The sequence below is a fragment of the Elephas maximus genome, chromosome 1, assembly GCF_024166365.1.
Source record: "Elephas maximus indicus isolate mEleMax1 chromosome 1, mEleMax1 primary haplotype, whole genome shotgun sequence".
Taxonomy (NCBI): Eukaryota; Metazoa; Chordata; class Mammalia; order Proboscidea; family Elephantidae; genus Elephas; species Elephas maximus.
The window spans coordinates 9,799,003-9,816,264 of NC_064819.1; the positions used below are offsets into that span (position 1 = coordinate 9,799,003).

General features: G+C 39.8%; 1 protein-coding gene across 1 annotated transcript in view; it reads right to left on the reverse strand.

Annotated features, from left to right (window-relative positions):
- Positions 1–17,262, reverse strand: part of TMEM39A (transmembrane protein 39A) — a 44,206-nt gene that overhangs the window by 5,260 nt on the left and 21,684 nt on the right. The window contains exons 6-8 of the mRNA XM_049877155.1: positions 5,720–6,068; positions 4,771–4,958; positions 2,765–2,885 (exon numbers count right to left, since the gene is read on the reverse strand). Of these exons, the coding sequence (XP_049733112.1) occupies positions 2,765–2,885; positions 4,771–4,958; positions 5,720–6,068 (658 nt within the window). The remainder of the gene's footprint in view (positions 1–2,764; positions 2,886–4,770; positions 4,959–5,719; positions 6,069–17,262) is intronic.

The window sequence follows — 17,262 nt, forward strand, 5'->3', positions numbered from 1 at the left end:
TGTCTGAGACAGGGGTCTCATAAAGGACCAGACAGGAAATATTTTAGGTTTTGCAGGTCAAGAGGCAAACACTGAAGATATTATATAGGTACTTACATAATCACTTAAAATATAACCACTTAAAAATGTAAAATCCAGTCCATAGCTTGTGGGCTATACAAAAATCAGGCGGCAGACATAAACACCTATATTAGATAGCATGGGGAGGGGCATCACAAATTACAATATCAGTACAATAATTTCTTGCTTTTTCCTTTTTTCTTCTGTTTACCACCATGGCCACTGACTCAGATCCTCTACCCCATACACTCTGCTGTTTTTTGGGTTTTTTTTTTCTGGATATTGAGAAGTTGGGTGCACAAAGACAGGATAATGAGGAAGGAAGGAAAAATGAGTCAGGATTAGAGTTAGGCTCAAAACAGGGTTTACCTGTGTTCACTCCCACCAAATTCTTCACTCTAAAGGGGCTAAATCCTGGTTTACTAATGAAAAGGCTATTAGGAATTGAAAGATACAGGTCATAAATTACAAAGGAACACTATCTAACAACTCAGCATAACCAGGCTAGCCCTAAATTTAGATGAAGACAGACTGTAATGATGGTAGCATGTCAGACGTAAAAGAACTAATTTATGTGGCACTTAGACCTTAGGGCTACGACCTAAGAATGAAGACAAATAATCACAACAGCTCTGAAAGGTGTCCAGGTTCCCAGAGTCCTTCTTCACGAAGAAGAAAAGATTTAACCTGGGTTTTATTACATGATACCCAGTAAGATCACATAAAAAGAGGCTCAGAAAGCATTCAGGAAGACAATTTCAGATTCCATGGCAAGGTTTATAATTAAGCTATAAATACGATAAATACTGAAAGGTAAGGACAAGCTTTAAATTCTAACAGCTAGGTAATAGATACATTTTAATTGGGTGCTCTTAAACTTTAAGGAGCCCTGGTGGTGAAGTGGTTAAAGTGCTAAGCTGATACCTGAAAGGTCAGCAGTTCCAACCTACCATCCACTCTGTGGGAGAAAGATGTTGCCATCTGATTCCATAAAGATTTATAGCCTTGGAAACCCTATGGTTTCTGTCACTAGGAGTTGGAGTCAACTTGACGGCAGCGTGTTTGGTTTTGGTTTGGTTCTCAAACTTTAGTGTGCTTGAGAATCATCTCCAAATTTGCAAATGCTACAAATTCCTGGAATCCTCCAGAGATTCTGATTCAGAAGTCTCGGGTAGGGGTCTGGTTTTTAGAGTAGGCTAGGTGATTTGTATGCAGGTGGCCCAAGAAGCACACTTCGAATAGCACTGATTTAAGTACTTGGTCATGCCAAATCACTAATAAGTTAACTTGCCTAATCCCTCTTCTATGGGCTTCACGTGACTCTTCAGCTATCCAAAGTTAGCAAGGCAAATACTTATTATGAAAGCAATACAATAATGAAATATGTGGCTACTGTAGGTTTCAAGGCAACAGCAATGGCCAACAGAAGTCATTAATGGCCTATGGAATTCAGCTGGCTGAATTAAACATTTCATGTAGAAATCAAATGTTTATGTACCTGTGACTCAAATCCACTCCTCCATCTTAAGGCAATCCTATAGGAGTCTAGAAAGAGACGCCATAGTTTCCTCATTCAAAGGCCTTTCATCTTTCATATCGTTCTTAACTCACACACTTCCGACCACGGTATTTACAAGCATCCTGACCTGATGCAAGTTCTCCAGTAGCTATCTGAAAGGCCCTCTACTAACAAACTCCTACAGAATCAGAAGTCCATGTACTCTCACAAATAACTGGGATAGCATATTAGATACACTGGAAGGGAGAGAGGGAGGAACAGGGAAGGAAGAGAGGAAAGCAGAGAAAAAGGAAAGGAGCAAGAAAGAGAGGGACTCAAGTATCTCAGTATAGGATCACCAGTGCTTCTTTGGAATATCATCTCCACCCAAACGCAACACTGAACTATGGGCCCCTTTACTAAGAATAGCCCCTAAATATGTACCCCCTTCTCCCCACCCCCACTGGTTATTGCCCCTTATAAGTAAATACTTCTGTCTCCTAGAGCCAGAATTTCTGAAAAACTGAAAGGTCAAATAGAATAGAACCCAATGTTAAATGCAAATGGGACAGAGGCTGGGTTTAGTAGCTGTCTGTTGCTATTTTCCATTTTAGCTTTTACGACTTTTTTCCTTTTAATCCAGGAAAAAGTAAAAGTTAGGTCACAGATGACAGCATATGTCTGACTTCCAAATGGGGAAGTCAAGGTACTTTAAAGAGGGAATACATATGAAAAATATTTCTAAAATAAATCTATCACATTACTATATTAAATATCACTTAAAGATATACAAATACATCCTAAAGAAACCACTAAACTATTATAAATAAAAATTATATGAAAAAAAGGGAAAGTCTAATTGCCTACTGTTTCAAGTAATATTAGACTCAACAAATTCCAATGTCACTAGAGAAGCCAGTCAAGCTCTGAAGCTGGAATAATGGCATATGATCTTCAAATTGCCTTTCAGAAGTCATTTTCAAAGGACGGGCTACTACTGTTGCAGTGGTCATACTAGTTACCACGTGTTAATTTCCTAATACGTGCCACACGCTGTGCTAGGTGCTTACACATGTTTCTAATCCTCACGATACCCATTTTACAGATGAGGAAACTGAGGCTTATGGTAGTGGTCAAAATATTGCACAGTGACCTCCTAACACTTAACCCTAAGCTTACATTTGAAAATAAATAAGTGGTACTTGCATAAAAGCGGGCATGGGATACATCTGAAGGCACTGCCACGTTGTAAGGCCCCATGGCTCTGTATAAACATCGGCTGTGTCGCACCAGCACCCCTTGAGGCCATATTGTATTTTCTGACCAACTGAGGAAGGAAGCAATGTAATGTTAACATGTTGGCAATTTTAGATCAGATACTGTCTGGCAAGGTAAGCTATATTTCTATGGAAGAGAGTAAGTATTCAAGGCTTTGTCTGCCTCAATTCTGAAAATAGAGTAATTCCATGGTCAAACTGGAAGGAGACAGAAAGGGTTTGTTATTATAATTTCATTACTGTATAGGAAAGAGAGGTTGCAGTGTCAAAGGACTTAATTAAAAGGTTTAGGAGAATGAGCAGAAATAAACGTGTAAACAAGGCATCTCTGAGCCAGAAAATAGAGCATAAGTAGGTGGACTGTTATCTCAATCCAAAGTGAGCAAAAGCTAGAGGGAACAAACAAGAAAAGAAAGCTGAGGGCAATAGGAGTCGTGGAGAAATTAACACACCGTCAAACCAGCACGACATTTACTGTGGGAATTACATCCCAAACAGCCACAGAACATCAGTTTTTCACTTATCAAGTGTTTCAAATACCTCATGTATACAAGAAGCTATACAGGGGAACAGAGACACACAAGGTGCTGACACAGACTTTTCCTTTTACCGCTTTCTTTGTTTACTGTTATAGAGGTGTCTCTAGGGAAAGGAAGTGAGGGAAGGTGCAGCTTCATTCTTTTCGGCACCAATGTCGTGGAGTTGGGATGGGGGTCTTCAGGTTAAGCTTTTTTAAAAATCTAAGTTAATTCACCTCTTCCTGATTTTGGAAGTTAGTTTCCTAAGGTAAGAACTGGGACAGCATTTTAGATATGTTAAAAAATAAAATAAAATAAAATTCTAGCACCCTAGAGCTTTCCCAGTTCAGACAACGTTCCGCCGGCCTTGCTCACACTTACCAGCATTAAAGTGGAGGTACACCTCATGGCCATGTGCCATCAGTAGCCTGAAGACGCACAGTACTAGTACTGTGGATTGTACTTTCAATTTTTATTGAAATCTGTCCTTTGCCCACAGTCGGGTTTCTTTTCAGCCTGGCCCAATTTCTTTCAGTTCCTGGGTTTGAAGGCCTGTGCTAATCTGTATCAGACATCAAGGCAGATAATTGAAGGGAGAAGTCTGAGGGGGAGGGGATAAGGGGAGATCACCTCAATCTGTCCCACTTAATTAGGAAAGAACTTCTAGGTGATGAAATTTGTGAAATGTTCAAATTACAAAAAGGAGGAAGACGAAGATGGTCCTGGTCTGAGAAAAAGGTATGATGAAGGGCTCAGAAGTGAGAAAAGAAACAAAAGGTTCTCAAGTTAAATGTCTGGGATCAGAGGGACCATGCAGAGAAATGACTGATGTGGGACACAATGAGAGGAATACTCAGAGAGAAGGACTCACAGTCAGGGACAGTTTTCGCTTAAATATGGGAAATGCAGGGAAACATACAGTAGACAGTTTAGCAAGAAAAGAAAAAAAGCAATAAAAAGTGCAGGCAAGGGAAATTACTAGAACAAATCTGCATGGAATAGAAAGACAAGATAAAGCAAAGCAAATTTCAGCTGTCCCAGGGTGAAATGATTAGCTAGCAGCTGTTAAGCTGTGGCAGTGAAGATGAGCAGATGAATCTGAAAGTCCTCAAAAAGAATTAAAAATATATCATGACCCTGAATTTGAGCAAAGAGTTAGAGCTGAAAGAAAACTCCAAGATTATAGCTTGGGAGTCAAATTACATACTCTAGAGTGCTGGGCAGTTGGAAGGTGAGAGGTGGTGGAAATGAGTTAATGTCCCCTGTGTTCAGTTTAGGGCAATGGCAAGCATCCATGTGGACAAAAACTAAAAATTAAATGTTCCAAGCCAAGGTCAAGAATGACATACAAAGCAAATAAACATCATCAGCAGCATGTAGAAAAGTGTTACATGGTTTCACCCTCTAGCCGACTCACATGTGCTGGGGAGCATTGCTGTAGGACCCATGTTCCAGCTTCTGCCACTTGCCCAGGTGAGCAGCTGATTTATGGAGCAAATCACAGTATCTGGACGGCAGCAGTTGTGTGGTGAGCATGACAAAAGCATTGATCCACACCATAATGAGGTGTTCACATGACCAGCGCATGTCATAGTACTGGGTACTCTGGAAGAGATCAGAAGAGAGAGAAATGATCCATGTGCCAGCCAGCAGAGGAGGGTAGGATGGGTGCATGGAGGCAAATGCCACACTGAGTCACACATGCACTGGTTGTCCTGCTGTCCGTGCAGAAAGTTCAAGAGCAGAGTCCTCCAAAATCCTTCAACCTGACTTTCTGGCTGTATGAGTTAGGACTGGGAGGGAGAGGCAATTATGTTTTAAGTGCTTCCTTCCTGGAAGAAGTCAGTGTTCTTTGTGAATGACCACTCCAGCTGCAGAAGTGCTTCTCAGTGGATGAAGAAAGGGCAGTAAATGGCCCAAAAGATTTTGGGCGCAAGTGACATCCAGAACCATTTTTCTTTTCTACTGAAGTGAGCTGAAGTTTAGATAAAGGTTAGATGAAGTTCAAGGACACTTCTGATTACCATATTACGGCCAACCACAATAGGTTGAGTTTTATTGAAACCTTGGTGCTCTTAAGCTACTACGTACTGATTCTACTACAATTTTTATTCTCCCTGAGTGGTAATGGGTAACTTAAAAAAATAAAATAAAAAAAAGAGAGGGACCATCACGGGTGCATCACATATATGGAAATACCTATCCGCCAACCAGGAGCGGTATTAGTGCACTCCAGATGCAGCCGAACTCCACCATCCAGGCTGCCAAAGGGGAGACAGAGAAAAGGGGGATTAAACAAGAAATACCCAGTTGACGTAATTCACACACAAATCCAGGAAGCACATAAAAGCAAGGTAACCACTTACCTTCACAAAACACAGGGGGAGAAACGCAACATAGTAGGCACTGAAGAGGGAGTTGAAGAGCACTTCCTTGATCCTGTGGTTGAAATCTGCTTTCAGACATTCTACTTCGTTGCGAATGAGGTCAGGAGATAGGGGGCAGCTGTGTGTGGGGATGGGCGTGGCATTATTAAACTGTTCTTTTAGAGACTCCAGCAATAAGGAGAGGAAGTCTTTGGATTTGGCCAAGCCACCCACAGTTGAGGCACTTTCCTCTACCGCCTGGTGCTGAACCACATAGTTATAGTCCGTGAGGAGAAGATGAGTTCTGCTATCTTGGTGGAAACAGCAGAGAGGAACATAAACACCAAACCTGTGGGACAAGGCGGAAAAGAAAATGAGACCACGCTGCTGCCTCAGGTCCAATCTTACACCTCTGCCGATAAAATAGTCATGATACAGCAGAGCGAACCTAATTCCAGGAGGCCTCTGCTGATAGTAAATTTCCTATTTGGGAATCTCTCTAACTTCTCTCTACAAAAGCAGAATACATTCAGCGGAAAATAGGAAACTACAGAAAATCACAATGACAAAATATAAACCACCTAGAAATAACCATTTTTATAATTGGGCACATTGGGCACATCTTCTCATGCATAAAAATAATGTTTAGCCTCATACAGTATAAACTGTATCCTGCTGTTTTAATTTTATATACATTTCTATGCATTTTCTTATGTCACTAAATATTTTTCTGTAATAATTTTTAAAGATGCTTAATATTCTCATAAAGATATACCGTAATTTGGCCATTTCTCTCTGTTGCATGCTTAGCCTGATTTTTTCCACTACTATAAATAACAATGTGATAAGCATTTTCCTACACACATACTTGTGTACGTCTGATAATTTTCACATGGCTTGTCCCTCACCTCACATATCCCTTCTTAAGTAAGGGCTCCCCTCCCCACCTCCCCATATCGTCTACCCACTTCTCAGTGAGGGGTTCTCCAATCTCCTCACTGCATCACCCACTTCACTCCTATGGGCACTCCTAGCCACCTTTTTCTCCACAGAACTTGTCACCCCGGTATTTCCTCCCACTACAATCTAAGCTGAGGCAGAGATTTCAGTCTGCCTGAATCACTGCTGTATCTGTGGTGCCTTGAATAGTGGCTGGGACATATCAGACACTCAACAAATACTGGATGAATTAGAAAAAAAAATATTCTACAAGTAGAATGAATGCATTTCGAGAAGCAGAATTACTTGGTTAAAGGACCGTTTTTGAGACTTCTGATAATGTAATATAGTTATTCCAATCTTTGGTGCCTTAAAATTTTTTTAAATACTTCCCCAAGTTCTCATTAAGGTAATTCCACATTGTTACCTAGGTATTGCAAATATCGTTGTTTCAGTGACATGAATTCAGATATAAAGAACAGCAAACAAAAAAATATTTAGTTATTACGCATTTTATAACAAAATTAATAAACGACACTTGTTCATAGCTTTCTATAGAAGGAGAAAAGAAGAGCTTATTACTAAAAGGACAGTTATTAAAAAGATCCACTCTGAATGTGCCTTAGAGGATAGGATGGGATGGAGTACAGGTAGAAGTTTCAGGCAGAAGTGCTCAAACGTGCAAAATTACGAAGGCCAGAGAAGGTTTTAAATAGTTCAGTATTGCTAAACCATAAACTGTACGTATAGGGGTAGGGGTAAGAGGTTGGGGAAGGTGGGAGATTGCAATGATGGCCTCAATTCTATACCTTTCCTTGTATTCTTACCCTCTGCCATGTAAGTAACTGCAGAGCCCTCATATTATGTGTGTCCCACCCTGTCACTGGGCAGGGTGTCCCATCCTGTTACTGGGCTCAACCATGTGACTTGTTCTGGCCAAGAGAATATCAGCAGACACGCTGCAATCAGCAGCTTGTGATAGGCTTGCACACTGGGGCTTGCTCTCTTGTCCCCCTGCCATTGTCATGGGAGCATGTCCAAATTAGCCTATTAGAAGATAAGAACACTTGGAGGAGAGCTGAGCTGTCCCAGGTGCCTGAAGTAATCGCCAGCTGATCCCCAATTTGTGACTGAGCCCAGCTAAAACATCGGAAGAGCCTCCTGACTTCCAGCTGACCTCTGACACATGCACAGTGAATACACGCTGTGGTATGTTGTTAAGGTTTTGTGATTGTTTACTGCGGCAATCAATAACTGATACAGCGTAGAATGAGAGAAAGTGAAAAGGCCGCACCAAAGGCTTTGTAAGGTAAAGGGAATGATCCATTAGAGAATTATAAAGAAGGTTAGTAACATGATTAAATCTCCATTCTGAAAACTATTCCAGTTACAGTGGAAAACGGAATGGAGGGGGCAAGAATGGATTACCTCAAGAGTCAAACCAACTTGACAGTAACCGGCACTGGTGGTAGATGCTGGAGAGCAGTAGACAGATTCTAAATACATTTAGGAGACACAGCTGCTCACCTGGGGCTAACACGCCCCAAACTGAGAAGTCATTTGAGAACTAGGGGAAAAATTTAGCAGAAAAGAACCTCTTAGGTTCTTGCTTTTCTAATGTATGAATAAAGAGGAAAAAGAAAGATGTAGTTGTTGCCATGATCTAGTTTTTAAATTGAAGTCTAAATAAAAGTTACTGATTATAGAACTTTTAAAAAAGAAGATAAGTATATTTGAACCAAAAATGTGTTTAAATCACATCTTATTTCATTGTTTTATGGCGTGTAGAGAGCCTCTAGAATAAGTAAGCTTCTTTCTATACCTAAACTAAAAAGAAAAAACTTGCTAGGCATTTGGCTTCTTAAACATTGCCAACACACTCCTTGATTGGTGCATGGTTATTAGCCTTATGACTCAGAGATGGTTAACCTTCCAACCGATTCAATCGTCTATTATTCGGTAAACAGAACGACTAAATCATCACTTGTTTTCAACTCAGTTACAACATTAATCTACAAATACAGAAACAATTGATGTGACATACACTTCCTAAGGAGCTTGTCATGAAATGTTTATAACAGGAAATTCACTGTAGAAAAAAGGTAATAGTAATAAATTCAGTTGATGAGTGCCTTAAATATTTAAACAAACAATATAATGAGAACTACCACTGTATAACCAACAGAAAGATTCTTCTTGCCATCCTTGCTCACAGTCTCTGTTTAAGCCTTGATTTTACACTACCTGACCCACCCACATAAATTCACGCTTACATTTCAGCACCATAAATGGTATAAAGCAGTGGATCTCAAACTTGACGGTCCGTCAGGATCACCTGGAGGGCTTATTAAACACAGACTGCTGGGCCCTCCCCTCAAAGCTTCTGGTTCTGTAGGTCTGGGGTAGATGCTGACAGTTCGGTAGCAAGTCTCTAGGTGATGCTGATGCCGCTGTTCTGGGAACCACGTTCTGACAACTGACTATAGTGTAAAGGTTAACACCTAAGTCTTTCTCACTTACTAATCATTTGACCATGGGAAAGCTTCTTAATCTCCTAACCTGTGGCAAAGACTGCTGCGTGCCAATGGCCACTGCTTTCCTGTTCTTCCACAGCCATGACATTTTAGTTGGGCAGAAGACTGCCCTAATAAAGACTTCATTTTCAAGCTTTTCTACTGCTACATATGGCTTTTTGATTAAGTTCTGACCAATGGGAGGTGGGATAAAGTGATAAGCACAACTTGTGAGTCATGCCTGCCTTCTCCCAATCCACCCTGCTAAGGAGGACAGGGTGCCAAAACAGAAGAAACCTGGGTCTCTGACACCAGGGAGCTGCCACAGCTCCTCGAGGTGACTTACATCCATACTGTACAGGAGAGACGAATTACTTCTATTATTTTGGATATCTACTAAATATACTGCCTCCTGGATTATTTTGATGATTTCATAAAGGGATGTTTATAAACACCTAGTACACCATTTAGCACATAATAAGAGCTCAATAAATGACAAAAAAAATCAATCAAACTTATTGCCATCGAGTCAATTCTGACTCATAGCGACCCTATAGGGCAGAGTAGAACTGCCTCACAGGGTTTCCAAAGAGTGGCTGGTAGATTCAAACTGCTGACCTTTTGGTTAACAGCCAAGTTCTTAACCACTGTACCACCAGGACTCCCAATAAATGATAGCTATCTATTAACATCCTATAAAGAAAGTATTAGCTAAATGTGTACAAGTTAAAATAAGCAAAGTTGGTTTAATAAGCCAATATATACAATGAGATACCACTGAACGCCCAGCAAGGCTAAAATTTAAAAAAATAGAAAGCATCAAATGCTGGCAAACATATGGAGTAACCAAAACTCACAGAATTGGTGAGAGGATACAATGATACAATCTTTTCGGAAAAAGGCCTGGTAGATTCTTATAAAACTAAACATACTCTTACCCTAGGACCCAGCGATGCCACTCTTAGATGTTTACCCAAGAGAATGAAAACGTATCTTTACAAAAAAGGCTTGCACAAGAATGTTCATAACAGTTTTATTTACAACAGCCAAAAAAACTGGAAACAACTTTGGTGTTCATTAAAAGGAGAATAAACTTAAAAACTGCAGTGCGATCACACAATTGAATACTACTTGGATGAGTCTCAAAAACATTATGTTGAGAATACTACGCATCGATAAAGAACAGTGACGAATCTGTGAAACATTTCATAACATGGAGGAACCTGGAAGGCATTATGCTGAGCGAAATTAGTCAGAGGCAAAAGGACAAATATTGTATAAGACCACTATTATAAGATCTTGAGAAATAGTATAAACTGAGAAGAACACATACTTTTGTGGTTACAAGGCGGGGAGGGAAGGAGGGTGGGAGAGGGTTTTTTACTGATTAATTAGTAGATAAGAACTGCTTTAGGTGAAGGGAAGGACAATACTCAATACATGGAAGGTCAGCTCAACTGGACTGGACCAAAAGCAAAGAAGTTTCCGGGATAAAATGAATGCTTCAAAGGTCAGCGGAGCAAGGGCGGGGGTTTGGGGACCATGGTTTAAGGGGACTTCTAAGTCAATTGGCAAAATAATTCTATTATGAAAACATTCTGCATCCCACTTTGAAATGTAGCGTCTGGGGTCTTAAATCCTAACAAGCGGCCATCTAAGATGCATCAATTGGTCTCAACCCACCTGGAGCAAAGGAGAATGAAGAACACCAAGGCCACACAATAACTAAGAGCCCAAGAGACAGAGAGGGCCACATGAACCAGAGACCTACATCATCCTGAGACCAGAAGAACTAGTTGGTGCCCAGCCACAACTAATGACTTCCCTGACAGGGAGCACAACAGAGAACCCCTGAGGGAGCAGGAGATCAGTGGGATGCAGACCCCAAATTCTCATAAAAAGACCATACTTAATGGTCTGACTGAGACTAGAGGAATCCCGGCGGTCATGGTCCCCAGACCTTCTGTTGGCACAGGACAGGAACCATTCCCGAAGACAGCTCATCAGACATGAAAGGGACTGGACAGTGGGTAGGAGAGAGATGCTGATGAAGAGTGAGCTAATTATATCAGGTGGACACTTGAGACTGTGTTGGCATCTCCTGTCTGGAGGGGGGATGGGAGGATAGAGAGAGCTGGAAGCTGGCAAAATTGTCATGAAAGGAGAGACTGGAAGGGCTGACTCATTAGAGGGAGAGCAAGTGGGAGTACGGAGTTAAGATGTATATAAACTTATATGTGACAGTCTGACTTGATTTGTAAACGTTCACTTGAAGCTCAATAAAAGTTAAAAAAAACAAAAACATTATGTTGAGTGAAAGTCTTACATAAAAGTATACGTACTGTATGATTCCATATATAAAGTCCTAGAAGAGGGAAACTGATCTATGGTAGAAAAAAATCAGAACAGTGGTTGCCTGTGGAGGGGGACAGGGATAGGGTTTGACTGGGGAGTGGCAATGAAGAAACCTTCTGGGTTAAGGGTAATGTTTTATAATTTGGTAGGAGTTTGAACAAATGTATACTTAAGATTTGTGAATTTTATTGTAAATGAATTTTACCTAGAAAGAAAAAACAGTAAACACATATTAAACTGTAATGATAGGCATATGCTGAAGGGTTTAAGCATACTGAGACTTGCAATATAGCTTTGAAACACACCAAAAATAAGATGTAATGATGGGTGGATAGAGGGATGGACAAATAAGTGCTGAACTATTCAATGTACTATAATGGGTAGAATCTAGATGGTGTTCACTGTAAAATTCTTTCGAGCTTGTGTGTGTAAAATTTTTTCAATTGTTATTTTTAAATTAATACATTATTTTTTTAGAGCACTTTCAGGTTTACAGGATAATTGAGCAGAAAGTACAGAGCTCCCACATGCCTCCTCTCCCCCCACATACACGGTTCCCTGTTCTATTAACATCTGGCATTGGATGGTACTTTTGTTACAACTGATGAATCAATACTGATACAGTATTATTATCTAAAGCCCACAGCTGACATTAGAGTTCACTCGGTGTTGTACAGTTCTATGGATCTGGGAAATGCACCTCATGGATCCACCATTACAATGTCACACAAACAGCTTTGCTGCCCCAAAAATTCCATGCTCCATCTATTCCTCCTTCCTCCCCTCAGACCCCTACCAACCACTGATTTCTTTACTATCTCTATAGTTTTTCCTTTTCCAGAATGTCATATAGTAGGAATCATACAGTATGTGGCATTTTCAGACTTGCTCCTTTTGCTTAGTAATATGCATTTAAGGTTCCTCCATGTCTTTTCATGGTTTGACAGCTCATTTCTATTTACTGCTGAATAATATTGCATTATACGGACGTACCACACATTGTTTATCCATCCACTATTTTTTTTTTAATTTTTATTGTGCTTTAAGTGAAAGTTTACAAATCAACTCAGTGTCTCATACAAAAATTTACATAAAAAAAATTTATACACACTTTGTTATATACATTCAGTTGCTCTCCCCCCAATGAGACAGCATGCTCCTTCCCTCCATTCTCTCTTTTCCTGTCCATTTGGCCAGCCTCTGACCCCCTCTGCCCTCCCATCTCAGCTCCAGATGGGAGCTGCCCACATAGTCTCATGCATCTACTTAATCCAAGAAGTCCACTCTTTACCAGTATCATTTTCTATCACATAGTCCAGTCCAATCCCTGTCTGAAGAGTTGGCTTTAGGAATGGTTCCTGTCTTGGGCTAACAGAAGGTCTGGAGACCAAGACCTCCGAGGTCCTTCTAGTCTCAGTCAGACCGTAAGTCTGGTCTTTTTAGGAGAATCTGGGGTCTGCATCCCAATGCTCTCCTGCTCCCTCAGGGAGGTCTCTGTTGTGTTCCCTGTCAGGGCAGTCATCAGTTGTACCCGTTCACCATCTAGTTCTTCTCGTCTCAGACTAATGTAGTCTCTAGTTTATATGGCCCTTTCTGTCTCTTGGGTTCATAATTACCTTGTGTCTTCGGTGTTCTTCATTCTCCTTTGCTCCAGGAGGGTTGAGACCAATTGATGCATTTTAGATGGCTATTTGCTAGTGTTTAAAACCCCAGACGCCACTCTCCAAAGTGGGATGCAGAATGTTTTCTTAGTACATTTTATTACGCCAATTGACTTAGATGTTCCCTGAAACCATGATCCCCAAACCCCAGCCCCCGCTATGCTGGCCTTGGAAGAGTTCAATTTATTCAGGAAACTTCTTTCCTTTTGGTTTAGTCCAGTTGTGCTGACCTATCCTGTATTGTGCGTTGTCTTTCCCTTCACCTGAAATAGTTCTTATCTACCATCTAACTAGTGAAAACCCTTCTCTCTCCCTCCCTTCCCACTCTGATAACAATCAAAGAATATTTTCTTCTCTGTTTAAACTATTTTTTGAGTACTTATAATACTGGTCTCATACAATATTTGTCCTTTTGCAACTAATTTTACTCAGCATGCCTTCCAGATCCCTTCACGATACAAAGCATTTCACAGGTTCCTCATTGTTCTTTACTGATGCCTAGTATTCCATTGTATGAATATACCATAATTTATTTATCCATTCATCCGCTGATAGGCACCTTGGTTGCTTCCACCAATTTTGCTATTGTAAACACTACAGCAATGAACATGGGTGTGCATATATCTGTTCATGTAAAGGCTCTAATTTCTCTAGGATATATTCCAAGGAATGGGGTTGCTGGATCATATGGTAGTTCTAGTTTTTAAGAAAGTGCCATATCAATTTCCAAAGTGGTTGTACCATTTTACATTCCCGCCAGCTGTGTGTAAGTGTTCCAGTCCCTCCACAACCTCTCCAACATTATTTTGTGTTTTTTGGATTAATGCCAGCCTTGTTGGAGATGGAATCTCATTGTAGTTTTGATTTGCATTTCTCTAATGGCTAATGGAAACCCTGGTGGCGTAGTGGTTAAGTGCTACCGCTACTAACCAAGAGGTCCACAGTTCGAATCCGCCTGGCACTCCTTGGAAACTCTATGGGGCAATTCTACTGTGTTCTATAGGGTCGCTATGAGTTGGAATCGACTCAACGGCAGTGGCTTTGGTTTGGTTAATGGCTAATGATCGTGAGCATTTCCTCATGTATCTCTTAGTTACTTGAATATCTTCTTTAGTGAAGTGCTTGTTCGTGCCCTTTGCCCATTTTTTAATTGGGTTGTCTTTTTGTAGTTCAGGTTTTGCAGTATCATGTCGATTTTAGAGATCAGACGCTGATCGGAAATGTCACAGCTAAAACCTTTTTCCCAATCTGTGGGAAATCTTACTCTTTTGGTGAAGTCTTTGGATGAGCATAGATGTTTGATTTTTAGGAGGTCCCAGTTGTGTAGTTTCTCTTCTGCATGGTTAATAGTGTTCTGTATACTGTTTATGCCACGTATTAGAGCTCCTGGCGTTGTCCCTATTTTTTCTTCCACAATCTTTATTGTTTTAGATTTTATATTTAGGTCTTTGATCCATTTTCAGTTAGTTTTTGTGCATGGTGTGAGGTACGGGTCTTGTTTCATTTTTTTGCAGATGGATATCCAGTTATGCCAGCACCGTTTGTTAATGAGACTGCCTCTTCCCCATTTAAGTGACTTTGGGCCTTTGCCAAATATCAGCTGCTCACATGTGGATGGGTTTATGTCTGGATTCTAAATTCTGTTCCACTGGACTATGTATCTGTTGTACCAGTACCAGGCTGTTTTGACTACTGTGTAAGTATAACAGGTTCCAAAATCAGGTAGAGTGAGGCCTCCCACTCTCTTCTTTTTCAGTAATGCTTTACTTATCCGGAGCCTCTTTCCCTTCCATATGAAGCTGGTGATTTGTTTCTCCATCTCATTAAAAAATGTCATTGGAATTTGAATCAGAACTGCATTGTATCTATAGATGGCTTTTGGAAGAATAGACATTTTTAAAATGTTAACTTCTTCCTATCCATGACCAAGGTATGTTTTTCCACTTATGTAGGTCTCTCTTAGCTTCTTGAAGTAGTGTCTTGTAGTTTTCTTTGTATAGGTCTTTTACGTCTCTGATAAGATTTATTCCAAAGTACTTTATCTTCTTGGGGGCTACTGTAAATGGTATTGATTTGGTGATTTCCTTGTCAATGTCCTTTTTGTTGGTGTAGAGGAATCCAACTGATTTTTTAATGTTTATCCTGTATCCTGACACTCTGCTGAACTCTTCTATTAGTTTCAGTAGTTTCCTTGAGGATTCTTTAGGGTTTTCTGGATGTCCTGTCCTGAAAGTGGTATGTTGGTCTCCTGCTATTATTGTGGAGTGGTCTATCTCACTTTTCAGTGCGGTTAGAGTTTGTTTTATGTATCTTGCAGCCCCGTCACTGGGTGCATAAATATTTAATATGGTTATATCTGCCTGGTATATTGTCCCTTTAATGATTTATAGTGTTCTTCCTTATTCTTTGTGGTGGATTTAACTTTAACGTTTATTTTGTCAGAATTTAATGTCGCCACTCCTGCTCTTTTTTGATTGTTTGCCTGATATATTTTTTCCCATCCTTTGAGTTTTAGTTTGTTTGTGTCTCTGGTGTGTCTCTTACAGGCAGCATACAGATGGGTGGCATTTTTTAATCCATTCTGCCGCTCTCTGTGTCTTTATTCGTGCATTTTGTCTATTTACATTCAGCATAATTATGGATAGTTATCGGTTTAGTGCTGTCATTTTGATGTCTTTCTTTGTGTGTTGTTGACAGTTTCTTTTTCCCACTTAATTTTTTGTGCTGAGTAGTTTATATATTGTCTTTTCCTCTTATTCGTTATTATTGATTTTGTTTCTGCTGAATCTGTTTTTTTCTCGTATTTTATTTTGTTGAGTAGGATCGTTAGTCTCCTTTGGGTTACCTTAATATTCACCCCTATTTTTCTAAGTTTAAACCTAACTTTTATTTCTTTATATCACCTTTTCTTCCTCTCCATATGAAAGATCTATGACTCCATTTCTTAGTCCCTCTTTATTGTTTTAATGTTGTCTTCTTTTACATAAAAACATTGCTGTTTCCCTGTTTTAAGCGTTTTTTCAATCTTGATTTATTTTTGTGATTTCCCTATCTGGGTTGACCTCTGATTGCTCTGTCCAGTGTTCTAGGCTTGGGTTGATTATCTGATATTATTGATTTTCTAACCAGAGAATTCCCTTTAGTATTTCTTGTAGTTTTGGTTTGGTTTTTACAAATTCCCTAAACTTCTCTTTATACGGAAATGTCCTAATTTCACCTTCATATTTGAGAGACAGTTTTGCTGGATATATGATTCTTGGCTGACAATTTTTTCCCTTCAATGCTTTATATAAGTCATCCCATTGCCTTCTTGCCTGCTTAGTTTCTGCTGAGTAGTCTGAGCTTATTCTAATTGGCCCTCCTTTGTAGGTGACTTTTTGTTTATCCCTAGCCGCTCTTAAAATTCTTTATCTTTGGTTTTGGCAAGTTTGAATCTGATTTTTCTTCAAATATATTGGTGCTAAGTGCTTTATCTTCGGTCTCACCAGTTCTGCCTTCCACCTGTTCAGTTCTATTCCTCTGACTTTCTATTAAGTTGTCTAATTCTGTAATTTTATTGTTAATCTTCTGAACTTGACTGCTGCCTCTCTATGGATTATTTTAGCTTATCAAGTTTTTCATTATGTTCCTGAATAATCTTTTTAACTTCTTTAAGTGCTTTATCTGTGTGTTCCTTGGCTTGTTTTGCATATTGCCTGATCTCCTTCCTGATCTCGTTTTAATGTCTTGAAGAGTTCTGTATATTAATTCTTTTGTATTCTGCATCCACTAATTCCAGGAAGGCACCTTCATCCAGATGATCCCTTGATTCTTTGTTTTGAGAGCTTGTCGAAGCAACAGTGATCTGCTTCTTTATCTGATTTGATACTGACTGTTGTCTCCGAGCCATCTGTAAGTTATTGTATTAGTTTATTTTATGTTTGCTTAATGTTTCCTAGCTTCTTGCTTTGTTTTGTTTTGATATGCCCAAATAGGCTGATTGAGTGAGCTAGCTTTATTATTTTTGCCTTTGAAGCTCTAACGTTCGGTCACCAGATGTCCAGAGCTGTTATCAAGTATATCAGCCTAGGAATCC